Source organism: Podarcis raffonei, chromosome 18 (genome assembly GCF_027172205.1).
Source record: "Podarcis raffonei isolate rPodRaf1 chromosome 18, rPodRaf1.pri, whole genome shotgun sequence".
In the NCBI taxonomy this organism is placed as follows: domain Eukaryota; kingdom Metazoa; phylum Chordata; class Lepidosauria; order Squamata; family Lacertidae; genus Podarcis; species Podarcis raffonei.
The window spans coordinates 1402403-1430248 of NC_070619.1; the positions used below are offsets into that span (position 1 = coordinate 1402403).

Below are 27846 nucleotides of genomic sequence, written 5' to 3' on the forward strand. Positions count from 1 at the left end.
GGAGCCCACCTAGGAGAAGGAAAACTGTGGTCCTCAACCTCCACTGACGTTTATATTTGGGAGAAGAAAAGGATCAGGATTCCACCTCCCTCCACAAATCTGGAGTGGAATCCCTAAGGCAGTCCTTCCGGAAACTCCTCCAGCCGCACAGGTGCCAATCATCTTGCTCTGCTTTCCTTTGGAGCCCGTCAGTGAAGCCGAAAAGGGCGTCTTGTCATCTGGGCAGCCCAGGACCTCCAGACACACGGCCCAGGCTTGCACCCAGGGCAGATCGCTTTGCTGCTGCTCACACGAGGTTCAGCTTCACCCCTGGAGGCACACTCCATTGTCTCTTGAGACAGACAGGTGCCAACAGTATGGGCCTTCCTGTAAAGTCATGCTAAGGTTCTAGTCCTCATGGACCTTTCAAATAGCTAATTTAAGCATAGGAAGCTGCCTCAGACTGCATCAGGGCATTGCTCCATCTCACTCAGTATTACCTACATGGACTGGCAGCGAATCTCCAGACATTCAGGGAAGGGGACATTCCTGGCCTGGCCTTCTTAAGACAACCTCAGCTTCTAAACCAGGGGCCAGCAAACTTTTTCAATAGGGGGCCGGTCCACTGTCCCTCAAACCTTGGGGGGGGGGCTGGACTGTATTTTGGAGGGGGGGAATTAACGAATTCCGATGCCCCACAAATAACCCAGAGATGCATTTTAAATAAAAGGACACATTCTACTCATGTAAAAACAAGCTGATTCCCAGACCATCCACCTGCTAGATTTAGAAGGCGATTGGGCCGCATCTGGCCCCCAGACCTTAGTTTGCCTACCCGTGTTTTAAACCCCACTGATCCACGAACCCTCCCAGGGGAAGCCACAGCAGATCAAAGACCCATTTGCTGAGACAGAGATCGGTCATGCCTGGGAGAAGCCACGACTTTTGCTGACAGTTTCTCTCCCCTTGCGGTTTCCTCTGCAGCCTACGCAGAGAGGCTGAAACTACCACGGTCTGATCTGATCCTGGCAACAACTAAAGCAGATGTGCAGTCGGGGAGGGTGGGGTGAGAGAGAGAGCAGCTTTCAGAAAGAGGCTGAGAGATGGGGAGAGAGTCCATTTCGCTTTGCTCTGTTCCCATCCTGCCTCCCTGGAGGAGAGGAGGAGCTGAAGCCAAGTTGCAGTGTCTGGAAGCGCTGTGTGGTCATCTCAGCGCAACTGCATGTACCATGCAGAGGTGACCTTCCCCAAAACTGATGAGTCCGGTGACACAAAACCCAGATGCAGCCTTGAAGATGGAAGGTTTCTCCCTCTCTTTCTCCGCAGGCCGCATAGAAAAGCAAAGAATCACAACTCTCTTTTTTATTGTGAAATTAGGAGGCAGTTTTTTTAAAAAATGGGAGGCAACTTTCTAGTCCTCAAGCACAGTGGGATTTGGGGAAGGTGATTAGAAACCGGAGGCAACAGAAGCCAGAGCTGCTGTATCTTTAGTAGATGCATCAAGGGAGTTTTTAAAGGTTGTGATTGTTACTCAGTTTAGACATCTCTATTCTGCAGTCCTCCCCAATTTATTTTATTCTTCTGAACTGCTTGATTGTAGCGAAACCACTAAGAAGAGGGAATTTTGGCAAGAAGAGATGAGGAAACTCATCAACCCAAAGCCCTCACTTGGTGTTCTTCAAATTCAGCCCTGCAATGACAGCTAGAAACTTGATTCCATTTTTAAAAGTGAGAAAGAGGGGCACATCTGGAAACCAGGGATGGGATTAAAACTGGCTTTTACTCAGAGTAGGGCTATTGAAATTAACAGACCTAACAGGCATATTCCTTAATTTCACTGTGTCTACTCTGAGAAGGCTGAGTGTTGAATTCCACCATGGAGATTAAAATCACCACTGGTAGAAATTGAATATTATGTCCCATCTCAACCACAGGCAGGTGAAAACCAAGACTTAAAACTACCTCTGTGCTAGGCAGAAATGGGCATTCAGAAAATGGCCAAATCATTTCACCTAATGCAGATTTGTCCCACGTAATGCTGTTTTCCTGACTTCCTCAAAGATGGTGAGGCAAGAAAGCCCGCCCCCTCCTCCCGCCCCCAGCAGGCAAGTTTCTATTCACAGCTTGGTGAATAAACTTAAAAGTGACAAGTCCACATCCCCACCTATACCTCTTTGCAGGTGCATTTGTAAAGCCAAAGGTGCAGGTGACACAATAGTATATGCTTCACAATCAGTGTGAAAACTTGTGCACACTTTGGTTTCCTGCACGCACGCACACGCGCCAGATTGTCTCCATCTCCTGCTCTTGCACCAGACTCTTCCGCAACCCATAGACAACCTTCACTCCTCTGCAGGCACAATGGCAGCCAGGGACTCATCCCACGCTTTCTGTGACATCACGGAAGTCTTAGCCAATGGCTGCCAGATGCTTCCTCCTCACCCCATACTGCCTTGGGCGTTCCTAACTTCTTCTTTTTTTAAGCATTTGCACCCAGCCTTTTCTCTCCCCGCCCTTTTCCTTCCACTGTTTTTAACAATAAAAAGAACAAAATGTTTCAACCCCGATCCTTGAAGCATGCAGGAGAACATTCCAGAGCCCCAAACAAAGGGTTGTTTCAAAATGTTTCCCCTTGACTGCAAGCTTGTCAGTTGTTGCTTCCCTCTTCCTTCTCCAAGGATCTCAGGGGGGTGTACATGGTTCCCCCCCCCCCATTTTATCCTCACAACACCCTTGGGATGCAGGCTAGGCCAAGAGGCAAGGACTGCTCTCCACAAAGGCACCCAATGAGCTTCACGGCTGATTGTGGGGTTGAACCCTGGTCTCCCAGGTCCTGGTCTGACACCCTAACCCAGCGTTTCCCAAACTTAGGTCTCCAGCTGTTTTTGGACTACAGTTCCCATCATCCCTGACCACAGGTCCTGCTAGCTAGGGGTGATGGGAGTTGTAGTCCAAAAATAGTTGGAGAGCCAGGTTTGGGAAACCCTGCTCTAACCACTACACACGGTCTCTGCTGGGAAGGGCCTGTTGCCACCATCCCTGACCACTGGGCATGCTGGCTGGTGGGGGCTGGCAGGAGCTGGGGTCCAGGAACATCCAGAGGGAGCAGCATTAGCCAACCCTAATCCAGCCAGCGACAGTTTTCCTCTTCCCCAACATCTGGCTCGCTCCATAGGTGGCTGAATTACAACTCCCAAAGACAGCCAAAGAGCTGTGCAGGATGAGACCCAGGGGCCCCATCAAAGTCCAGCCTCCTGTCCTCAGAGCGGCAGACCAGTGAGAGCAGCAGCCTCTTCCCATTCTAAGTTAGACTGCCTCTCTCCATGGAGTGTCCACTGAGGAATCATAAGGAACTAAAAAGAACCCTTTGTGTTTCATAGCAACTGGTATTAAGAGTCATCCTCCGTTGTCTGATCATTGTAACATTTTCTCCCTCTCTCAAAATGCCGGAACTCGTGGCCGTCCAATGAAGGTTCTGAAGAGGAAAGAAAGCCCTTTGCATGGTTTAAACTATGGAACTCCCTGCCACTGGAGGCACCGATGGCCACCAGATTGGATGGCTTTAAAAGAGAATTGAGCTAATTGATGAATAACAACAACAATAATCATTTTATTATTTGTACCCCGTCCAACTGACTGGGTTGCTCCAGCCACCCTCAGCAGCTTCCAGCATATAAAAAAGATTCCCTATACAGGGCTGGCTTCAGGCGTCTTCTATACGTCAGATAGTTATTTCCTTGACATCTGCTGGGAGGGCGTTCCATAGGGCGGGTGCCACCACTGAGAAGGCCCTCTGCCTGGTTCCCTGTAACCTCGCAGGGAGGGAACTGCCAGAAGGCCCTCGGAGCCTCAGTGGATGGACGATGGGGGTGGAGACACTCCTTCAGGTCTACTGGGCTGAGGCCGTTTAGGCCTTTAAAGGTCAGCACCAACACTTTGAATTGTGCTCGGAAACATACTGGGAGCCAGGGAAGATCCTTTAGGACCAGTTATATGGTCCCAGTCCCCAGTCTAGCTGCCTCATTCTGAGTTAGTTGCAGTTTCTGAGTCACCTTCCAAGGTAGCCCCACGGAGAGCGCATTGCAGTAGTCCAAGCAGGAGATAACCAGAGCATGCACAGGCTACAGCTGTGAAAAGTGAGGATACCAGTCTGGCAGCCGCGTTCTGGAATGGCTTTTGATGGCAGATCCCCATGAAGGATCTTCTCAACCTTTGTAGTTGGGAATAATAATGCCTTCTGAATTTTTACTGCACAGGATGGCTGAGCGCTGTGGAGCTCAGATTCTGCTTGCAGGTTTCCCACAGGTGTCTGATCGGCAGGATGCTGGACCGGATGGGTCACTGGCCTGATCCAGGAGGCTCTTCTGAACTTCTTATGAACCTAAGAATGGGTCCTGCAGCCGTTGGATCAGGTCAGGGATGGGGAATCTAGTCCAGTATTCTGTTCTCACAACTGTTAACTGGTAAGAGTAAGGAAGCTCTCTACATTCCTGTTTAAACTGGCCCTTTACGCTGAACCATGAGGACTAGATCCTTACCTCTCTTGGCATCTAAAGACAGTAACTCACAGGGAATGCTGCAGCTCAGAACTAGGACACCTGCTTTGCATGCAGAAGGTTCCAGGTTCCATCCCCATCATCTCCTCAACCCCAGAGTCAAAGATACTGAGCTAGAAGGCCTGACTCAGCATGAGGGATCGTAGAATCATAGGGAGTATCTTATCAATATATCCAGTACTTTTGAAAGCTTTCAACACGCAATCAAAGCCTTTTCAGATTACCTAAAGAAATACTATAGTATGATGAACTCATGAGCAGGATTTGAACTACGAGGAATGGAAGGAATTAGAAATTATTTTATTGTTGTTATAGTATAAGAGATAGAAGATAGGGCACAGCAGAGAAGGAGAAATAAAAACACAATTGAAATGGGGTGGGAAGTTGACAAAACTAAATAAAATATTATTACATATTGGAGTGTATATGTTAAACTTTTGAACATTTAATAAAATATCATTTGGATAAAAGAAGTATTTCAACAGGAGTCTTAGTGGAGCACCAGCTTAACATGAGTCCACAGTGAGATGCAGCAGCAAAAAAGGCTAATGCTATTCTAGGCTGCATCAACAGAAGTCTAGTGTCCAGGTCAAGGGAAGGAATAGTCCCACTCTATTCTGCCTTGGTCAGAATAATGTGTCCAATTCTGGGCACTACAATTTAAGAAGGATATTGAGATGCCTGAATATGTGCAGAGGAGGGCAGCCAAGATGGTCAAGGGTCTGGAAACCAAGCCTGATGAGGAGTGCTTGAAGGAGCTGGGTATGTTTAGCCTGGAAAAGAGGAGCTGGGAGAGCCATTTTCCTATATCTCAAGGGCTGTCACGTGGAAGAGGGAGCCGGCTTGTTTTCTCCTGCTCTGGAGGGTAGGACTCGAACCAGTGGCTTCAAGTTACAGGAAAGGAGATTCCAACTAAACATTCGGGAAAACTTTATGACAGTAAGAGCTGTTCAGCAGTGGAACAGACTCTCACGAGAGGGGGTGGACTCTCCTTCCTGGGAGGGTTTTAAGCAGAGGTGAGATGGCCATCTGTCCTGGATGCTTGAGCTGAGATTCCTGCATTGCAGGGGGTTGGACTAGATGGCCCCTGGGGTCCCTTCCAACTCGACCATTCTATGATTCTATTATTCTAACATGCAAAGCTTTAAAGAGAATAATAATAATAATAAGAAGAAGAAGAAGAAGAAGAAGAAGAAAATTCCTCTATGCCCCAGTTGTTGCCCCCCCCAAGAGATGCACACATTTATGAGGTATATATTTCGGAGCCCCCCCGCCAGTCCCACTGAGTTAGTCACATCCATCCACTTTGGTCAGTCTACTCTGAGGATGGATCTAACATCAGATACCATCTTCAAATCTGAACACACACTTCTAAAACTGGGTTTTTTAAGAAGCTAGCCAACCCACAACAAATAAGACTTCTCGTTCCCTGAAAATTTTGCATCCCTGCCTCCCCCCACCCAAATGGGTACCCAACAACAGGCTTCAGGCCCCATTCCAGCTCCACCTCACAGACAATGCCACGTTTTGCTGCAAAAAATGCCATGTCAAGGATGCAGATTTCGCACCCGGCAGGAAGATGTGACGACATGTTTTGACACAGAGAGAGAGAGAGAGAGCGCACAATTTTCAAGGCCACCCTGTTCCAAATGGAGTCACCCCAAGAATACAACACAATGACTGATTTTACTTCCTCCCCCCACCCTTGGCAATGCAAAAGACCAAACACTTTCACCTGCCCCTCATTGCACACCCCCCCCCATTACAATGGCACATTTCACTTGCCTCTCTGGATATAACGCAAAGGCCGTTTTATTCCACCACAGCAAAATAGATTTCTTGGTTGTGCCCCCCATCTCTCTGTCATACACGTACAAACCTAGTTCCGCTCCATGCAATGATCTGACCAATTTTACGCACTCCATCAATGCACAAACGAGATGCTGCCTTTTCTGGAGGCAATGCACTGACACATTTCCAGCATGGATTTCATTTCTCCCACCACCCGCACCAGATTCTTCCTCAAAGGTGATGGTTATTAACCCTCCCTGCAGTGCAAACCCATCTCACTCCCCACCGCTGCTCAAAAAGAGGGGGTTTTTAATGACCAATTTTGCGGCCCTGAAATGCAAAATCAGATTCTTCCGCCCTCACCAAAAGAAGACAGTGTGCACTAGCCAGTTTGACCCTTGCGGTACAAAGCCATATCACCCCCGCGCCAAAAAATGCAAGGAAAGGACCAGTGTAGCCCTGGCAATGCAAAACCAGCCCCCCCCCACGCCCCAATAAGCCAAGAGCCAATGTAACATTTGCAATGCAAAGTGAATTCCCCCACCCACACGGGAGAAACGAGGCAGGCACCGATTTCACTGCTGGAATGCACTGGAAAGCCGCCCCCAGCCCAAAATATGAGGCCAATTTAACCCCTTCAAAGCAAAGCTATATTCTCCCTCCCCCCCAAATCAAAGTCAAGGGTGGGTTTGACCCCTGCAGTGCCAAACCATGTTCTCCCCCTCCCCACATAAAAAGGCGAGTCAAGGATGGTGCCAAGCCGGCTTCTCCCCCCCCCCCCAAATCAAAGCCACGAACCCGAAAGAGGCGTCGGGTGGCGGCTCGGCGGGCGAGGGTCCAGCCCAGGGCGGCCAGCAGGCAGAGCAGCGCCTCGCTCCAGGCCAGCCGCGCGCTCTCGGCCCACGTCCGGCGGGCCAGCTCCCAGCCGCAGCCCGAGCAGCTCCGCAGCGCCCCGGCCAGGCTCGCGTAGCCGCGCCGCACCAGCGCCTCGTAGCCCGCCGCCGCCGCCGCCGCCATCCTCCTCCTCGAAGCGCTGCCGCAGCGCCCGCGCCCCCGCCAGATGTGCGCAGCTGGAGGGCCGGCCCGGCGCGCACACGCCCGCCCGCCCCCGCGCGCGCGCCCGCCTGCCTCGGGGAGGGAAAGAGGAGCGGCCGGCGGGCGGGGGGGGCGGGCTCCGCAGGTACCTGGGGAAAGGTTAATGATTTAAAAAAAAACTATAAAAAAGACCAAATTATCATCCAAACTATTTCTATTGGATTATGATTTGATATGTTAATTGGATGATTTAATAAAAACGATTTAACAAAAAAATATGTTAATGATAGCAAATCCCAGATATCGGTTTTGAAAATTATAGCCCCTCCCAGATACCTATTTTCTGCCTAATACAGGTAACTGACTTAATTTTTTTTTAAAAAAGATATTTATTAAAGTTTTCAATTTTTTATGCAAACAAAAAACAAACAAAAAACTAAAAAAACAACATATAGTTCATAATACCAACTTTTCAATAACATATTTCTCTGACCTCCTCATACCTCCCCTTCTTGTATTCCATTTCAAATTGTTTGTTCAGCAAATCCTTAACTTAAAGCATTACAGCTTATAATAACACCTTGTTTTCTATCCAATCCTTTTTTTTCCATATTCCTTTATATCATTACAGCTAGAAACCACTCAATTTCAATCCAGCATCATTCAACATTCCTTAATTTTACAATATTTCTGTAAGTAGTCCTTAAATTTTTTCCAATCTTCTTCTGCCGACTCTTCTCCCTGGTCACAGATTCTGCCAGTCATTTCTGCCAATCCCATACAGTTGATCATCTTCATCTGCCATTCTTCCAGGGTGGGTAAATCTTGCGTCTTCCAATACTTTGCGATGAGTATTCTTGCTGCTGTTGTAGCATACATGAAAAAAGTTCTGTCCTTCTTTGGCACCACTTGGCCGGCCATGCCCAAGAGAAAGGCCTCTGGTTTCTTCAAGAAGGTATATTTAAATACCTTTTTCAATTCATTATATATCATTTCCCAGAAAGCCTTAATCCTAGGGCACGTCCACCAAAGGTGAAAGATTGTACCTTCAGTTTCCTTACATTTCCAACATTTATTATTGGGCAAATGATAGATTTTTGCAAGCTTGACTGGGGTCATGTACCACCTGTATATCATTTTCATAATATTCTCTCTTAAGGCATTACATGCCGTAAATTTAATCCCGGTGGTCCACAACTGTTCCCAGTCAGCAAACATAATATTATGTCCAACGTCTTGTGCCCATTTAATCATTACAGATTTAACCGTCTCATCCTGAGTATTCCATTTCAGCAGCAAGTTATACATTTTTGACAAAGTCTTAGTTTTGGGTTCTAACAATTCTGTTTCCAATTTAGATTTTTCCACCTGGAAACCAACTTTCTTATCCGAATTGTAAACCTCCATTATCTGATAATAATGAAGCCAATCTCGCACTTTATCTTTTAATTTCTCAAAACTCTGCAATTTCAGTCTGCCCCCTTCTTGCTCCAAAATTGCCCAATATTTTGGCCATTTGGCCTCCATGTTTTCTCTGAGCCTTAGCCTCCATTGGTGACAACCACCTTGGAGTTTTATTTTCCAATAGATCCTTATATCTAATCCAAACATTAAACAGTGCTCTCCTGACAATATGGTTTTTGAAGGCTTTGTGTGCTTTAACCTTGTCGTACCACAAATATGCATGCCACCCAAATACATTGTTAAAACCTTCAAGATCCAAAATGTCTGTATTCTCAAGAAGCAGCCACTCTTTCAACCAGCAGAATGCTGCTGATTCATAATAAAGTTTGAAGTCTGGCAGGGCAAATCCACCTCTTTCCTTTACATCAGTTAATATCTTAAATTTTATTCTACGCTTCTTGCCCTGCCAGACAAATTTAGAAATGTCTTTCTGCCACTTCTTGAAACAGTCCATTTTGTCCAAAATTTGCAGTGTTTGAAACAAAAACAACATTCTAGGCAATACATTCATCTTTATAGCTGCAATTCGACCCAACAAGGAAAGCTTCAAGTTTGACCAAATTTCTAAATCTTTTTTCACTTCAGCCCAACATTTTTCATAATTATCTTTAAACTAATTCCCATTTTTAGCTGTCATATTAATCCCCAGGTAACTGAATTAACAAATGCCTGATATTAAAAATATTTTTCCTAGCAAATCCCAGGTATCTCTCTCTCTATAATTTGACCAGTTATAAAACAGCAAATCCCAGATGCCTATCTTCTGTCTGCCAGACAGAAGATAGGCATCTGGGATTTGCTGTCTTATAATTGGTCAAATATTTTGTAACTAAGGGCAGCTCCCAGGTATCAGTTTTGCAAACTATAGCCCCTCCCAGATACTACCTTCCATCTAATATTGTTGTCAGCCAATCCCAGATCTCTATCTCAACAATGTTTATTAAAAAATCATTTAAAAGACAGATGATAGGCATCTGGGAGTCGCTATGATTTATAAACTAGATGTCTGGGATTTATCAATAACAACATATTTTATAAAATATACTGTTGATATAGGTATCTGGGATTTGTTATGGTGGAAAATCCCAGATACTGCTTATAATTTGTAAGCTGTATTGTTAGATATTATTGTATTTAATGATATAAATAATATGGTTGCATTTTTCGATCCAAAAGTGGTACCACATTTATGCTCCAGATTTACTCCCAGGAGCTCAAGATGGCTTCTCCCCACCCCAATTTGTAGATCCACAATGACCATGTGAGGGGGGTCAAGCTGAGAAAACAGCCACTGCTCCAGAGGCAACCTGCACTGAACTGCATGGCTTAAGCTGGGGGTTTAGTTTGCCTTGTATTGAATCAGAGGTGTTGACTGAGGTCAGTGTTGTCCACACTGACTGGCAGCAGCTGTCCAGGGTTTCAAGCGGGGGTCTGGAGATGCAGTCAGGGAACGAACCTAGAACCTTCTGCATGCCACGCAGGTGCTTGGCCACTGAGCCATGCGCCTCTTGTTGAAAATAAACTAAGTTTGCAGTCCTCATGGTTCTAAATAAATGAAGAACACAGGAACTTGCCTTCTACTGAGTTTCACCTACTTCAGCGTTGTCCACACTGGGTGGCAGTCTCTCCCAGCCAACCTAGCGATGCTGCAGACCAGACATGGCACCTTCTGCATGCCAAGCAGGTGCGCTAACCCCTCTGTTATGGCCCTTCTGCATTCAAACCCTGGTCATCCAGATCCAAGTTTCACAGTCATAGGACCCACATTGCATTTGTCCATTATTTTATTATTATGTATAACTTTTTTATCATGCGGCTCTTCGGCACCCACCCCCAAAAGGGGCACCCAGAACAGTTTACAGATCACAGGAGCAACACTCTAAAAAGACACAGCACTAGAGGAAAAGTGATGGGGAGGGAGGAGGAGTTGGAAGCAGTGGTGCCAACTTGAATAAAATATGGGGGGGCCAGGTAAGCCCCACCCCACATAACCCATCACAAGACACAGTACAAACACACCATTTGAATGGCAATGCCCATCAACTGGCCCATTTTGGACGTGCCTTGGACTAGATGACCACTGGGGGTCCCTTCCAACTCTCTGATTCTACAACTGTTGTGTGAAGAGGCCTGCCAACCTCTTCCAGGCTTCAAAGCACGTCCAGAGAACCAGCTGGGGAGGAAAATAGCCCCCACTTCTTGCTGCCAAACCCCAAGAGTGATGCAGGGTGTGGGGAGAGGGAGAACTAGAAGAATGGAATGGGGTCGGTGGCCCTATCGCCTTTGTTCAGGCCGTCCAGAGTCCGGCCATTGTTTCCAACCACCATGCAGGGGTCCAGAGGCGCTGAGACACACAAACTCACACACACACAAGCCTGCCTTTCTTTAAAGAAAGCTCTCTCCCCTCCTACACAACCGCTAGACAAAGGAGACCTTCATTCGGCCCCCCTCCCCATCCACAGGGCTTCTGCCAGGGAACAGCTTTCCCCGGGAAGGACAAAGGGCCCCATTCAGAAATGTTGCATGTGCCGCACAGGACACCGCGGCCGGACAGCGGGGGGAGCTGAAAAAGCTCCCCACCACCTTACACAATGTAGCTCCCCCCCCCCCCCCCGCTGCAGTGGGGGCCACAGCATTAAGGCAAGCTCTAACCCCTGCACCTCAAACACAGCTTTGAAAGAGCACAAGGAAGGAGGGAGGAAGAGAGAAAGTCCCTTGCAACCTCAGCTAGTTTTGCAAAGATTCTCCAGGTGCCTATTTTCCAGGGACAGTCCTGGATTGACAGAAGCTGTTCCAGTTTCTGATTTGATCCTGGATTGTCCCGCTTTTCCTTAGGACTTCCCTATTTTCATCAGAGAAATGTGGGAGGGCCTGGAGTTATGCGACCCCCGAGCCGAGGAGTAACTATACAACCCTTAGAAGACATCTGAAGGCAGCCCTGTAAAGGGAAGTTTTTTTAATGTTTAAAATTTTATTATGTTTACATATATGCTGGAAGCTACCCAGACTGACCGCGGCAACTAGTAAAATTATTATTATTTTGCAATAGGACGCCCATATTTTCATCGGAGAAATGTTGGAGGGTATGGAAGGGCCTGGGCATATTCTTTCCACAAAGAGCAAGTCTACCTTGCGTGGGACAAGCAAGAGGTTTCAATTTCATGAAAGGCAGTGGAAGATTCTGGGTTCAAATCCTGAACCACCTCCAGTTCTGGTCTCTGTGTGGGAGGGCCCCCAAAGGGCTCACCCCACCAGGGCAAAGGGCCTGTTTTTATTTATTTTCATGGTATTGTACAGAAAATAAATTTTGAGAAAACAACTGTCACAACAGTAAACAACAAGTAACGTCCTTCTAAAACCTCGCTGCATTATGGGCTCCCTAACACTCACAAAATCAAACAAAATCTTGGAACATGCAGAGCTGGGAAGATTGATAGCACTGATAAGAGATACAAATTTTGAATATTTCAAAGGAGACTTTTCTGGTCTATATAAAAAGTTGTTTCTCGTAAGTGAAAGCCACAGCGGTGTTTGGAGAGTAGGAAAACAGCAGAACATATTAACATGTTAGGGTGAAATTAGATAAGACAGGACCGTAAAATGCCATTGTATGTAAACATCGATGTTGGGCGAGTGGGAAGTCACTAGTTCTGTTGAAATGGAATATAATTGTTGAGTAATAAATGCAACTTTCTATTTGGAAAAGGGATAAAATATTATTATTTTAAAAACCAAACAAAATCTCTAGGCAAAATCCCCAATCTTGAAAGGAGTGCCCCATTTTTGCCAGAGCTTCAAGATGGACCCCCCCCCCAACACACTTCATTTGGTATCTAGTAATAAATAAAAAGTAAAGGAAAACCCAAGGGTCAGGAAATGGTTCTTTTATTCCAGGGTGTGAGGAAACCTTTTCAGGGCGACATGATCTGAATTTCCACCTTGGGGGGGGGGGGTTGCATGCCAGTGTGTGTAAGGCGCCAGGCAAAAGCAGCAAAGGGCCCCATTGTATAGAGAGAGAGATTTGGGCTACACCAAAAGCCAGAGGTTTTGTTGGTTGTACATCCTCCCAAAGCAGGCTTCTCTCTGCCTGGGCAGGAAACAGGCCTCCCCTCTGCAATGGCCAGGTGGAAGTGCTCATGCAGGGGCTTGGAGTTGAGCCGAGGAGGGGAGCAGACCTGGGGGGAGTGGGCACCGTCCAGATGAAGTCCTTCTGGTCTGGGGGGGCCGCAAAACAAACCTCCTGTCAATATCACTGGGCTCCCACGAAGGTGAACTCCGGAGCAGGGAAATGATTTCAGCTTAGCGCAGCAGCTGTAAAGCCCCAAGTTCATCTCCACTTTGACGATCCTGGGCTGCCCTAGTCCAAAGTAGGAAAAACCACTGGGCCGGTAAGATACAATCTAAGTCAAATCCCTTATGAATACACAGTGGAAGTGACGAACAGGTTTAAGGATTTAGATTTGGTGGACAGAGTGCCTGAAGAACTATGGATGGAGGCTCGTAACATTGTACAGGAGGCAGCAACGAAAACCATCCCAATGAAAAGGAATGCAAGAAAGCAAAGTGGCTGTCCAACGAGGCCTTACAAATAGCGGAGGAGAGAAGGCAAACAAAATGCGAGGGAGATAGTGAAAGATACAGGAAATTGAATGCAGATTTCCAAAGAATAGCAAGGAGAGAAGGCCTTCTTAAACGAGCAATGCAAAGAAATAGAGGAAAACAACAGAATGGGAAGAACCAGAGATCTGTTCAAGAAAATTGGAGATATGAAAGGAACATTTCGTACAAAGATTACCATAATAAAGGACAAAAGTGGTAAGGACCTAACAGAAGCAGAAGACATCAAGAAGAGGTGGCAAGAATACACAGAGGAATTATACCAGAAAGATATGGATGTCTCGTACACCCCAGGTAGTGTAGTTTCTGACCTTGAGCCAGACATCCTGGAAAGTGAAGTCAAATGGGCCTTAGAAAGCACTGCCAATAACAAGGCCAGTGGAAGTGATGGTATTCCAGCTGAACTATTTAAAATTTTAAAAGATGATGCTGTTAAGGTGCTACACTCAATATGCCAGCAAATTTGGAAAACTCAGCAGTGGCCAGAAGATTGGAGAAGATCAGTCTACATCCCAATCCCAAAGAAGGGCAGTGCCAAAGAATGCTCCAACTACCGCACAATTGCACTCATTTCACACGCTAGCAAGGTTATGCTTAAATTCTACAAGGAAGGCTCAAACAGTATGTGGATCGAGAACTCCCAGAAGTGCAAGCTGGATTTAGAAGAGGCAGAGGAACCAGAGACCAAATTGCAAACATGCGCTGGATTATGGAGAAAGCTAGAGAGTTCCAGAAAAACAAGTACTTCTGCTTCATTGACTATGCAAAAGCCTTTGACTGTGTCGACCACAGCAAACTATGGCAAGTTCATAAAGAAATGGGAGTGCCTGATCACCTCATCTGTCTCTTGAGAAATCTCTATGTGGGACAAGAAGCTACAGTTAGAACTGGATATGGAACAACTGATTGGTTCAAAATTGGGAAAGGCGTATGACAAGGCTGTATTTTATCTCCCTGCTTATTTAATTTATATGCAGAATACATCATGCGAAAGGCTGGGCTGGATGAATCCCAAGCTGGAATTAAGATTGCCGGAAGAAATATCAACAACCTCAGATATGCAGATGACACAACCTTGATGGCAGAAAGTGAGGAGGAATTAAAGAACCTTTTAATGAGGGTGAAAGAGGAGAGCGCAAAATATGGTCTGAGGCTCAACATCAAAAAAACGAAGATCATGGCCACTGGTCCCATCACCTCCTGGCAAATAGAAGGGGAAGAAATGGAGGCAGTGAGAGATTTTACTTTCTTGGGCTCCATGATCACTGCAGATGGTGACAGCAGCCACGAAATTAAAAGACGCCTGCTCCTTGGGAGAAGGGCAATGACAGGCCTAGACAGCATCTTGAGAAGTAGAGACGTCACCTTGACAACAAAGGTCCGTATAGTTAAAGCCATGGTTTTCCCAGTAGTGATGTATGGAAGTGAGAGCTGCACCATCAAGAAGGCTGATTGCCGAAGAATTGATGCTTTTGAATTATGGTGCTGGAGAAGACTCTTGAGAGTCCCATGGACTGCAAGAAGATCAAACCTATCCATTCTTAAGGAAATCAGTCCTGAGTGCTCACTGGAAGGACAGATCCTGAAGCTCAGGCTCCAATACTTTGGCCACCTCATGAGAAGAGAAGACTCCCTGGAAAAGACCCTGTCGTTGGGTGGGAAAGATGGAGGGCACAAGGAGAAGGGGGCGACAGAGGATGAGATGGTTGGATAGTGTTTTCGAGGTTACCAGCATGAGTCTGACCAAACTGCGGGAGGTAGTGGAGGACAGAGGTGCCTGGCGTGCTCTGGTCCATGGGGTCACGAAGAGTCGGACACGACTAAACGACTAAACAACAACAAGGTTTTCACAATCAGAAAGAGCCAGGTAGTTAAATCTAGCAGAGGTTTTATTGGGAATGTTTTGAACTACAGTCTGCAGAAATCTCTTTTCTGCATAGCACAGGGCAAAAAATGTTTTGGGGTTTCGATGCTGTCCCATGGCGGACCTGCGTGGGGAGGACCGGTTTCAGGTGTCACCTGTACGGGAGAAGCGGTGATCCCAGCACACAGAATCCTGCTCTGCAAGACATTGCCATCTGGAGCTTCCTTGCACCTGGCCAGTCTAGGCGCTGGGTGCATACTGCAAAGCCAGGCGGTCAAAGTCATTCTCCTTCAAGGCAAAGAGACAGACGAAGCAGAAGGAAGAATTACAAGGGGATGAAACCTTGATTGAAACAGACCCAGAATCATAGAAATGTAGAGCTGGAAGGGACCCCGAGGTTCACCTAGTCCAACCTCCTGCTAGGCAGGAATCTTAGCTAAAGCATCCCTGACAGATGGCCGTGGACCTGACAAGAGTGTGCCATTTGCACAGTGATCACGCACGGTGCGTTGGGAGAAGTAAGTTGTTCAAGGCTCCAGAGAACACCCCTCCCCCCAAAAAAAAGTATCCATCCACAGAACAACGTGCCTGTTGTGTCTCTGCATGATCTACCCTTCCGGCATTCTCAATCAGTCTCTGCTTAGGGCCAGAATTTTCACCTCCACGTGACTGGAGGTAGCAGAACTGCCTGACACGAAAGAGGAGGCTGTCATTCGCCTCTCTGCATGAACCACACCCAAACCAGAAATCTGCCAGTAGGACGAGAGCACAAGAGCAACTCTCCACTCCCGCAGCTTCCAGCTACGGGGATCCAGGAGCACGGCTGCCTCCCACCGTTGAGACAGAGCCAGGCCATTGTGGATCGTGGCCATCAATGAATTTGTCTAATCCTCTTTGAAAGCTATCCAGGTTGGTGGCTGTCGCTGCCTCCTGCCGGAGCAAGTTCCACAGTTTATGCCCTGCATGGAATCAAGTCTCCCGAGGCACATTCTTGTGGATGTGGGGGGGGGGGGCCCTGCCCACCCACTGCTCTCTCACGGGGGGCAAGTCAACTTATGGGAACTCTTAACTCAACTTATGGGTGTTTTTTTAAATGAACAAGCATTGCATGTTTTGAGTTTGATGTATCCCTTTTTGTAAATTGAGCACTTTTTTATTGCCAATGAAGAAAATGTAAACTCTCCATCCATGTGAAAGTATTTATGAAGAAATCAGATTCCATCCTATCTATATTTTGTTCAAAGTGAAATTGATCAATGAATACAGCTGCAAGTATTTCAAAACTAGGTGTCTTAAATGCTTGTAATCTTATAGTTTCAATCTCTGGGATTGTCATTGTACTGCTTTAAAAAGGACTGTACTGTTCCAGTAACTTGCCTTCTCTTCTGTTTTAAAAGCATTGTGAAAATATTTTGCTCTTGAAGAGATGTTCAGAACATGGGAAAATAGATGAACAATCAAGTTATTGCATCCCTAAAGATTATGTACACCCCCTTTACTTCCTATTAAAAATAACATCTAAAAAAAATATTATGGGAACTCCAAGACAGTGTTTTCCCAACTTGGGTCCCCAGCTGTTTCTGAACTACAGTTCCCATCATCCCTGGCCACTAGGCCTGCTAAAGAGGGATGGTGGGAGTCGTAGTCCAACAATAGCTGGAGAACCAAGTTGAGGAAACCCTGGGCTGAAAAGCTCTGTCTTTGTTCTCACATCCTTGGATGGCCATCTGTCATGGAGGCTTTAGCTGAGGTTCCTGCACTGCAAGGGATTGGACTGGATGACCCTTGGGGTCCCTTCCAACTCTATGATCCTATGATCCCCAACCCACCCCGGGCTGGGTGAACAGAAGAGAAGAGACGGTCCTCTTACCTTGGTCTGGTGTTCCTTGATAAAGGGGTGATGTCGGTGGGCATCTTTCAGCTGCGACAGGTAACGGTTGGTGACCTCAAAGGGAGGAAGAAGACAGAGAGTCAGACAAAGAGAGAGTAAAGGGGTCGTCAGGAGGGGAGAAAATGGCACAGGTGAGGAGCTTTCCATGGGCTGGGATTGTGACATTTTGCTCTTTGGGGGCTGGCAGAAATTCCTGCTGCTGTTACAGTTACGGAGCAAGTTGTCCCTATGGACCCAAAGGCACAGCTACATATCTTTCCAGAGTTTCACAGCTTAACAAAGCAAGATTTAATCATGCACCTGAGAACAACTGCAAAGCTAGTCATCGCCAGACAGTGGAGATCCCTCAGCAGAGACCTTTTTTGAAGCTCAGGTCTCACATGCCTGGGGCTTGACGCTCATGGATAAATTAACCGCCTTGAAGCATGAACATCGTAGGGGGATGAGGAGCGCCACGGTTGTATTTTATTCAACATGCAGAATCCACGGAGCATGGCTTTCGCGCACCATGAACACCATGGAACGACACTTTCCATAAATTACTTTATTGATGCTTGTGAAAATTTAAGAGCTGGACAGAAGCTGCATCCTACTCAGAAGCAAATCCACCCTCTGGGAGGAAAGAGTTTTATTTACTATGTAACTCTGTTTTAAGTTTTTTAATATAAAAAATGTGTTCTTTAAAATCTAATGCATGTTTCTGTATGGTAACATTAAAAAATCTGCTGCAGGTCGCTTGGAGAGCTTTGAGTAACAAGCAACTAGGAAGTTTTCCTTTTTATAAATCACTTTGAGGTTTTTCCACAATCATTTCATGAAATTAAAAAAATTAAAGAATAAGAATAAGAATAAAACAGTAATAAGCACCAAAATGAAACCAAAAAATACCCTCTGGTCTTTTCCACTAAGTGTAGGAAATCCAGATTAACACAAGCAAATATTTAGGGGAGGGGAATATCCTTAAAAAGGCATGGAGGAGGAGCGATGGGCACTGATTTTCCTAGATGAAGGGCAGTGGAGAGGGAAGAAGGCAAGGAGCTGGGGACAGAAGCTTCTCACTTTGTATGCTTTTTAATGCAAGGTCTTAAAAAAATGAAACCCCACTAAGGTCTCAGCTGGGAAGCTTCACTGGTGCAAATGTCTCCCCCACCCCAGATTGTAGCTGGAAAGAAAAGGAAGCACAGATTTTGGAGCAGGTGGGAAACACATAAGGTGCCATGAAGCCAGAAACAGGCAGAGGGAAGGCTAGTTTCCAGGTATGGAAGGGGAGTATCTGCATCCCTCCTGGTGCGGCTGGACTCCTGACCGCTGCCGGGATGCTGGGAGTTGGAGGCTGGTGGGTTGCAGAGACCCCCCCTAAAAAAAGAGGGGGCGGCCCTCACCTCTGGAGGCTTCCCCAAGTGCTGCGAGAGGACGACAAAGTTGATCAGGGTTTCAGGATGGCTGCTGTCCTGTAGAAAAAGAGAAGAGTCAACGCTAAAGGGGAGGGAGCCGCTTGTCTTCTGCTGCTTCAGAGGGCAGGACCTGAACTGAGAGATTCAAATCGCAAGAAAGGAGTTTCTGACTCAACTTTCTGAGGGTAAGAGCTGCTCGACTCCCTCAGAGGGTGGCAGACTCTCCTACCTTGGAGGTTTTTAAGCAGAGATTGGCAGGCCACCTGTGGGGGGACGGGACCTTTAGCCGAGATTCCTGCATTGCAGGGGGATGACCCTTGCGGGGGGGTTATTCCCATTCTGCGATTCTAAGAAGGGAGGACAACTCATCACCAGGCCAGCTGATAGTTCCTCTAGCTTGCGATTATCTGCCCCTGAGCTGGTGGCACAAAACCTGCTTGGGCCGCAAAAGATGCCAGGTGCAATCCACACGGGGCTGAGTCTCCCTGCCTGAATTCAATTGGTAGGGAGTTCCAAAGTTTAGGAGCGGCCACCCTGAATGTGGAGCAGGTGTTATGTAGCACCTGTAACAGGAGCAGCTCTGCTGATGGGGTGAGACAACCTTGTAAGTCCCAATGTTCTAGTCCTCACTGAGCAGAGGACAGGACCAAAACTGGAATGAGCCTCTGGTTGGCCACATCGGCCATTGGGGCTCCCTGGCTTCTGCCCTGCCAGTTCCAATGGGGAACAGCCGCTGCTGCACTGACTGCCTCCCAGGTTGGCACGCAGGGGGGTCCCTCACCTTGTCCAGAGCCTCCTGGAGCACCCCCTCGGCATCATCCCACTTGCCCTGGCCCATGTAGCAAGCGGCCTGGCCGTTGAGGAGCAAGAGGGTGGGCGACCACTTCTCAGACATCTCCTGGAAGATGTAATAGGCATCCTGCAACTTCTCGCCGCCCTGCAGAGAGAATCACAAGTGGAGGCCACCTCAAGCCTTTCTCCAGCCAGGGGGCTGCACGTTCCTACACATGCCCCTCACTCTACTACTCTGTCCAGCAAGGCTTCTGACGACACATTTCCTGCCAGGCAATTTTTTTCACTATTTCTATTTATTATACTTACACACCGCCCTTCATCAAAAGATTGCAGGGCAGTTCACAGAATAAAACACAAGTAAATAATTTAACCGAAACAACAAAACAATAACCCTTCATAAATAAAATAAACAAAACCTTCCAAGGATGGTGCAAAGCAGGGCCAGGGGAGAGGTCTGGAGGGCTACATGTGGCCTCTAAGATACGATAATCTTTATTGTCATTGTCCCATACAGAACAATGAAATTGAAAAAATCTACACCAGACATTCAAAAACCAACAAGCCTGCTATCCCAGCCTGGTTAACCCCCTAAAAACTCTGATACCCTCTGATGTGGGCCAATCTTTTCTAAATGGTATTAAGGCAATATATTCCGAGCAAAGAGCAAAATTAATTGTTAATAACGTAATAACGGAAAATATTGCTATAACTAAAGGTACAAGACAAGGGTGTCCTTTGTCACCATTGCTATTCATATCGGTTCCCCTCCATGAATTTGTCCAATCCTCTTTCAATGCCATCTAGGTTGGTGGTGATCACTGCCTCCTGTGGCAGGGAGTACCACAGGTTAACAATGGTACTTCCTCTTGTCTGTCCTGGATCTTCCAACGTTCAGCTTTGCTGGATGGAGAAAAGTTCTGGCGTTATGACAGAGGGAGGAAAACCTTCCACTCTCCACGGTTTTCATGCCATGTGTAATTTTGTGCCCTTCTGCCAGGCCATCTCTTTCTCACCTTTTCTCTGAACTAAAAAGTCCAAAACACTGCAAACTTTCTTCCTAGAGGAGTCTCTCCATTCCATATCTTGAAGTCTTTTTCGGGGAGGGGGCTGCTAGGCCATGTCCATCTCCCAGTGTTTTAATAAAAAAATGACAGAATGACTTGGCTTCACCCTTGGCACAGGAATGCACAATATGGTACCCACCAGGGCGAGATTCACCCACGCCGTCGCCAGCTGGGTCAGAGTCGCGTCTTCGTCTTGCTCCTGCATCTTCTTCAGCTCCTTCCTGGAGAATGAAGGGGGAGCGAGAATGTTCCTGGAGATGGAACCTGGGACCTTCTGCAGGCAACACAGGTTCTGTAACACTCAGCCATGTTCTTTCCCATAAAGACATACAAAGATTCTAGTCTGATTTAAACATAGGAAGCTGCCTTATCCTGAACCAGATGATTTAATCCATGTAGCTCAGTACTGTCTACAGCAGGGGTCGGCAAACTAAGGCCTGCGGGCCGAATCAGGCCCAATTGCCTTCAGGATCCAGCCTGCAGACTGTCCGTGGATCAATGTGGGGATTCTGTTCGTTTGGACTGCACCATTTCCCCCCCTGAGCCATTCCATTCCCCCCCCACACACACACCGTGGCGGCGCCTCCTCCCTCCCTCCTCCTGGCTTCTCCCCGCCCTGCCTAGAGGAGGAAGGGGGCTGGGCTGAGCACCATTTTAAGCAGCCCCTCTCTGGAGCCAGCCCTTTTGCGCTGCTCATCTTCCCTCCACTGCCGCCGCCCTGGTGCTCCTGTGGGCCAGAGAACGGAGCAGACCAGCTCGCTCTGCCTACCCATGAGAAGCAGCGGCAGCAGCAGCAGCGGTGGCAGCCCCAGGGAAGGTAAACGCCGCAGCTGGGGCTGGGGAGGACTACTTGCCCCCCTCGGCTCTTCTTCCAGCTCCCCCCTCAGTGCCGCTTCTCTGGCCCGTCACAAGGTCTGAGGGACAGTGGACCGGCCCGTGGCTAAAGATTTTTGCTGACCCCTGGTCTACACTGCCCGGCAGAGACTCTCTCCCAGTCCTGCCTGGAGATGCCGGTGGGGGCCTGAAGCTGGGACCTTTGGACCAAGGCTCTGCTGCTGAGTTATAGTCCTTCCCCAATGGTTAGGGATGGCCCAGGGCAGATGTCTACCAGCTCCAGCTGGTACGCCGGCTGGGACTCTGCCTGTCTAACCAGAGGGGTTATCTCCTGCTTGGACTCCTGCCATGAGCTCTAGGTGGGGCTTCCTTTGAGGTGACTTGGAAACAACAACGAATCCAGAATGCGGCTGCCAGACTGGTGACTGGGACCATATAACCCCGGTCCTAAAGGATCTTCATTGGCTCCCAGTACATTTCTGAGCACAATTCAAAGTGTTGGTGCTGACCTTTTAAGCCCTAAATGGCCTCAGCCCTGTGTACCTGAAGGAGCATCTCCACCCCCATTGTTCAGCCCAGACACGGAGGTCCAGCTCCGAGGGCCTTCTGGCGGTTCCCTCCCCGAGAGAAGTGAGGTTAGATGGAACCACCCAGGGGGCTTTCTCAATAGTCACGCCTGCCCTATGGAACACCCTCCCATCAGGGGGGAGAGAAACAGCTATATGATTTTTAAAAGACATCTGAAGGCATCCCTGTTCAGGAAAGCTTTTAGTGTTTGATGCTACATTGTGTTTTGGCTATTTTTTGTCGGCAGCTGCCTAGAGTGGCGGAATATAAACAAATATTAATAATAACAATAAGTGACTGGCAACATCAAGAAGACCCATCCAAAATCACGCCTAAAAGCTTCTGAGGTGCTACTGCTCAGAGTAGACCTGCTGAGGGCAGAGGCCTCCAATCATGTGGCTCCAAACTGGACCTCACTTATGTGTGACAGAGCCAAGCTTTCTGTGGCTGCTTTTGCACTGCACCGCACATGCAGGAGGAGGTGGACAAGGGGATGGACGGATGGACAGACAGAAGCCGGCTGGTGCTGAAAGCAACTCCGGTTCTGGGGAAACTTACCGGGCCAGATCCAGGCGATCTAGTTTCAGAAGGATCTGAATAGTCATGGCCATGCTAGAGGGAACGAGAGAAAGGAGAGTTTTAGGAACTTGCACCTGTGAGTTTGCTGCCTGTGGACCTTTGGTCAGACAAGAGCCAAGTTCTTAACGTCTGAAAGACTTGTGGGCTTATTGCCCAAAGAATCCTGGGAACTGTAGTTTGATTAGGATGCCAAGAGCTGTTCGGAGACACCCCCAAATCCTCTCCCAGAGCTACACTTCCCAGGGAAGAAGGATTGGTTGTTAAAACATTCCAATAATTACAACTCTCTGAACTCTCAGCAGCCTTAGAAAACTACAGTTCCTGGTATTATTTGCAGTTTAAAAGATACTGCTTTAAATGCTCAGTGCAAATAGAACCTAACTTAGTTAAATTAATTTCAATGGGCTGTATGTTAGTCCGATTTTGCTATTAGTATCAGTATTATTAATTAAATTTGTGTACCGCCCTACACCGGCAAGTCTCAGGGTGGTTCTCAATATAAAACACAATATAAAAACACAGAATACATAGCAAAAATAAGAATAACAATAAACCAATAATCCCCCCTCCCACGACACATTTTAAAAGGGCAATGGATGGCAATGAGCCAAAGGCCTGGTTGAAGAAGAAGGTTTTTGCCTGGCGCCTAAAGGTGTATAGTGAAGGTGTCAGCTAGGGAGATATTTCCACAGAAGAGGAGCCACTGCAGAGAAGGCCCCGTTCTCGTGTTACCACCCTCCAGACCTCTTGTGGTGGAGGCACATGAAGAAAGGCCTCAGAAGATGATCTCAGGGTCCAGGTAGGTTCATATGGAAAGAGGTGGTCCTTGAGGAATTGCAGTCCTGAGCAATACCTACTCAAGAGTAGCCCCACTGAAATTAGCAGACCTAACTTAGCCATGTGCACTCAGTTCAGTGCATCAACTCCAAGCAGAGCAAGCATTAGTCAACTCAGTGCAACTCTTTGAACGTGGTTGGCTATCAGTTCCTCAAAAAATGGAAGGAGCCACTCTCCTGGAGAAGCCCCAGCCGCAGTTGTGTTTCGACCGTTAGTACTGGGCTCTTCGACCAAAAAGGCTCCCATAGAGCGGCTGACATGCATTCATTTGAAACAAGGTGCTCTGGGCCCAGAGGCTTACAATATATAAAGACACACACAAGGAAAAAGGCACAGGGAAGGAAGAGGGGGAAATCAAACTCAGGCACCAATTCGTCAACACTTGTTCTCATAAAGGTCAGCTTGCACAGTTCAGGGGTGAGGAGGAACCCCCCGTTTGTGCTATAAGCCAAGATAAAAAGCCACCACCACAACAACTCAATTCCACTCACCCCTCTAAGCTGTCCCCCTGGTGCAAGGTCCGCAATGCTGCATCCAGGTTCTGGTCGTGGAAGTAGACTGAGGCCGCCATAAGAAGGAAAGTGTTGTGAGTGACGTCAATGCTCTTAGCCATCTTCTTGTCCAGTTCAGCCACGATCGCATCTCTTTTGACGCAGGGCCCAGGGTGGGGACAGGGAGAGAGGAATGCCACTAAAGTAAGCCTCAGGAAATGGAAGCATCTCAGACCCCTCCGCTCCCAGCTCTCACCTGGGAGTTGCCCCAGGGTGTCTTTGAAAACCACTGTTAATGGCAAAAACCACCATTTGCAAGCACACCTGCGACTGCCTCTCCCCACATGATCCCTGGATCCTGCGGTCTTTTTCACAGGACCCTCTCTGAACGCCTAGTGTTAGAAATTCCCCAGACACGTTTTGCGACTGGCGCAAGGCCAGCTGTGACCACGTAGAGTTCTCTGGATGCCAGACTGGTGACTAACATCTGCATCTGGCTGCCCCCCCCCAGCTTTCTTAAGAAAGGAAGCAGAAGAGCTTATTCATTGCATTTATCTCCCACCTTTCTATCCAAGGAGTCTACTGTTCACCAACAGCTCTCCTCAGTTAATCCCCACAACAACACAGAGGTTGTGACTGACTCACAAGGTCATCCAGAAAGCTCCATGACTGAGTGGGGATTTGAACCCTGATCTCCCAGGTCCTAGTCCAGGGGTCGGCAAGGTTTACCTCACCTGGGCTGGTTCACTCCTGCAGAGATCGTCCGTGGGCGTATGCGCAGGCGTGATTTCCGGCACTGTAGGAGTGTGTCCCCGCTCCGCGCTGCACAGGTTTAGTGCGTTGCACGGGGACTCACCGAGCGGGCGGCTTGGTTTGGGGGCAGCTTGTGGGCTGTTTAAACAACCCCCGTGGGCCACTTGTTGCCCATGGACCGCAGGTTGCCAACCCCTGTCCTAGTCTGACACTCTCACCACTGCACTCCACTGGCTTCCCAGAATCCTTCTGCTATGGGGCAGCTCTATAAATTAAGTAGGCAAATAAATATGGGGGAAGCAGAATGTCACCTAGAGAAGGATCTGAAATCTTTTCCTTGAAGCTTGAATTTGTTTTATTCGGTATTGTTTTATTTGATGTTTTAATGCGCTATAAACCACTTTGAGGTGTGTTTTTCCCCAAAATATAAAGAGGTAGAAAAATGAAATGATTAATAATAAAAAATTTCACTGGGGGGAAAATGACACCTAGACATTTTGTTGTGGCGACCGTAGCCCAGGTTTAAGGTGCCATTTTGCAGTTAGCTTATACATCTGAATTCTACCACTGCATGCACCTCATCTGAGGGGACCACACAAGGCAGGGACTTTTCAGTGGTTGCGCCCCTTTTGCAGTAAGCTCTCCCCAGGCTTTTTTAAAAATTGTTTTTATTACTTATCAAAATGCTTATAGAACCACAGAGACAAATAAACCAACAACAAAAATCCAATAATATATCCAACAAGAGGCAGGGCCTACAAAAGCTAAGCACATGAATTAACATCAAATCTAAAATCATGGCAACCATAATTCTCTAAATGGAAGAGGGAGAGACATTTGAAACTAAACTACATGAAATAAAATTCCACCACACTGAGTGGAAACGATCAGGATCTTCCTGCCCCTTAGAGACCCATAACTTATATATTTATTTTCTGCATTAACTAAATTCAAAGGATTTTTATGGTGTATCAGTGGGATAGAGCTAGGTTTTTTAAAAAGATTTCCACTGCTGCGCGATGGAAAGTTAATCAAAAGTTCCATTTGGTGAAATATCTTTATAGTATCTATCTACATATGTAACAGGGATAACTGGGGACAGCTTTTACATGCTAAGGGTCAACCTGCCAGCCAGAGTGCACTGCAATTTTAAAATCTGGATATTATGTTAGAATCCAATCACCATTCCTAGGAATTTGATTTTCCAGGAGAAAGGCTGCTGTGTTTGGGCACCCAGACCCACCTTTGGCTCTCATTAGAAAGGTATTCCGCAAACATCCGCACAGCTTGGAGTTCCGGAGGTGAGCTGGGCTTGATTTCATCCAACACCACACCATATTTTCGCTGTACAAAAGGAGAAATGGGAAGTCTCAAAAGTGAATTGGGAAAGATAGAAGGCATGGCTGTTTCTGAGACAGTTGCTTTCAAGGTGTTATAAACAGTGGTGTTATAAACTTCAAAACTCAACCCACACATTGGGCAAGCCTGGAAGCAGGCAAACTGTCCTTTTTTCAGAAGCCTCACCTGGGCAATGTAGGCACGATACAGGAAGATATCCCTTTCCATCTCTTTGTCGGGACTGGAGGGCTGAAGAAACAAGAGGGGGGGAGTAGAATCATTTGCAGTTGAAGGGCAGGAGTGGGAGGAAACATAGAAGAAGAAGCTGTAAAAAAAGTCTCACAGAAATATAAGAAATGTAAAAACCAGCTGGTTCAGGCCGGGGGTGGTTGGGCATCTAGTCCACCATGCTTGGGCCAAGCAGATGTCCCAAAGCAAAAGCTTCAAGCAGGATTTGAGCAGAAATGTCACATTTTGATCACCACTTGGACTACTGCAATGCGCTCTACATGGGGCTACCTTTGAAGGTGACCTGGAAACTACAACTAATCCAGAATGCGGCAGCTAGACTGGTGACTGGGAGCGGCCACCGAGACCACATAACATGTTTCCAAGCACAATTCAAAGTGTTGGTGCTAACCTTTAAAGCCCTAAACAGCCTTGGTCCAGTATACCTGAAGGAGCATCTCCATCCCTATCATTCAGCCCGGACACTGAGGTCCAGCACCGAGGGCCTTCTGGCGGTTCCCTCACTGTGAGAAGCCAAGTTACAGGGAACAGGCAGAGGGCCTTCTCAGTGGTGGCACCCGCCCTGTGGAACGCCCTCCCACCAGATGTCAAAGAGAAAAATAACTAGCAGACTTTTAGAAGACATCTGAAGGCAGCCCTGTTTAGGGAAGCTTTTAATGTTTGATGTACTACAGTATTTTAATATTTTTTTGGGAAGCCGTCCAGAGTCGCTGGGGAAGCCCAGCCAGATGGGTGGGGTATAAATAAATTATTATTATTGTTGTTGTTGTTATTATTATTATTATTATTATTACCGTTCCCCTGACAAACAGGCTTTGGCAGACTGTTGACATTCCATTCTCTCACTCCCTTCGCCTGTCCTCTCTCCCAGGAAGCTTCAAGGATATGTTTGGAGGGACAGAAGCCATCCTGGTTTCTGATTGATCCTGGACTGTCCCACTTTCCCTCAGGATGTCCCTATTGTCATTGGAGGGTCTGGAGTTCTGCGACCCCCGAGCCAAGGAGATAAGGAGATAAAGAGCACAACTCTTTGAAGAGACACCTGAAGGGAAGTCTTTTTATGTGTGATGCTTCATTCTGTTCCTATACATGTTGGACTCGGGCGCCTCTCCTTCCTCCGCGGAGGCGCCACCAAGCCCCCCCGACCCCCCCCTCTTCTGTCACCTTGACTCGCTGCGCTTCGTTAATGGCCGCCTGCGAAGCGCCGATGTAGAAGTTGTTCCTGACGTCGAAGAGCTCGTCGGCCTCGCCCTGGGTCGCCGCCGCCATCGCTCCGCTTCCCTCGCCTTCGCCTCCGGGACCCGGAGCGGACACGTCTTCGCCTCGGACTCTCCTCACGGCTCCCTCGCAAGGCACGCCGGGAAGCGCCGATTGGCCGGCACTCGCCCTTTCGCCGCGCCCACTCGCCCGCCTGACCAATCGGGAAGCCCCGGGGCGAAATGCTTGCCGGGAGCTGGAGTTTTGGGGCGGAAGAGGTGCTACGTCGCCGGATCTGCTTAGAGATACGAAAAGGGAAGAGGGACCCGCTCACTGCATACGGGCTCCGCCTGCTGGAAAACAAGCAACTAGCTAATATTTCAAACAAAACAACCGCCCTCTTCCTGTCAGAGCCATTGAAACCCATGAGCCCCGCAGAGGAGTTGTATGTGCTGGGAAGAGGGCTCGGTTTATTGGGCGCACTGCATGCTGGGCGTCGTAGTCCAAACGGCGGGCCATTGGAGGGGAGCGCGGCGTGACGCGCAGCACAT

General features: G+C 47.7%; 2 protein-coding genes across 2 annotated transcripts in view; both read right to left on the reverse strand.

Annotated features, from left to right (window-relative positions):
- CERS1 (ceramide synthase 1) overlaps positions 1-7343 on the reverse strand; it is a 30527-nt gene extending 23184 nt beyond the window's left edge. Inside the window, exon 1 of the mRNA XM_053372397.1 lies at positions 7125-7343. Coding sequence (XP_053228372.1) covers positions 7125-7343 — 219 coding nt within the window. The remainder of the gene's footprint in view (positions 1-7124) is intronic.
- Positions 7344-15313: 7970 nt separating this feature from the next.
- Positions 15314-27625, reverse strand: COPE (COPI coat complex subunit epsilon; the record flags this gene model as incomplete). The annotated part of the gene is given in 12 exon segments (XM_053372361.1): positions 15314-15594; positions 17177-17251; positions 18580-18648; positions 19373-19528; positions 20590-20671; positions 22410-22463; positions 23759-23911; positions 25755-25855; positions 26036-26098; positions 27263-27392; positions 27394-27535; positions 27538-27625. Coding segments are annotated over 12 exon segments (1161 nt in total), but the record flags the coding sequence as incomplete, so codon positions are not given.
- Positions 27626-27846: the final 221 nt, after the last annotated feature.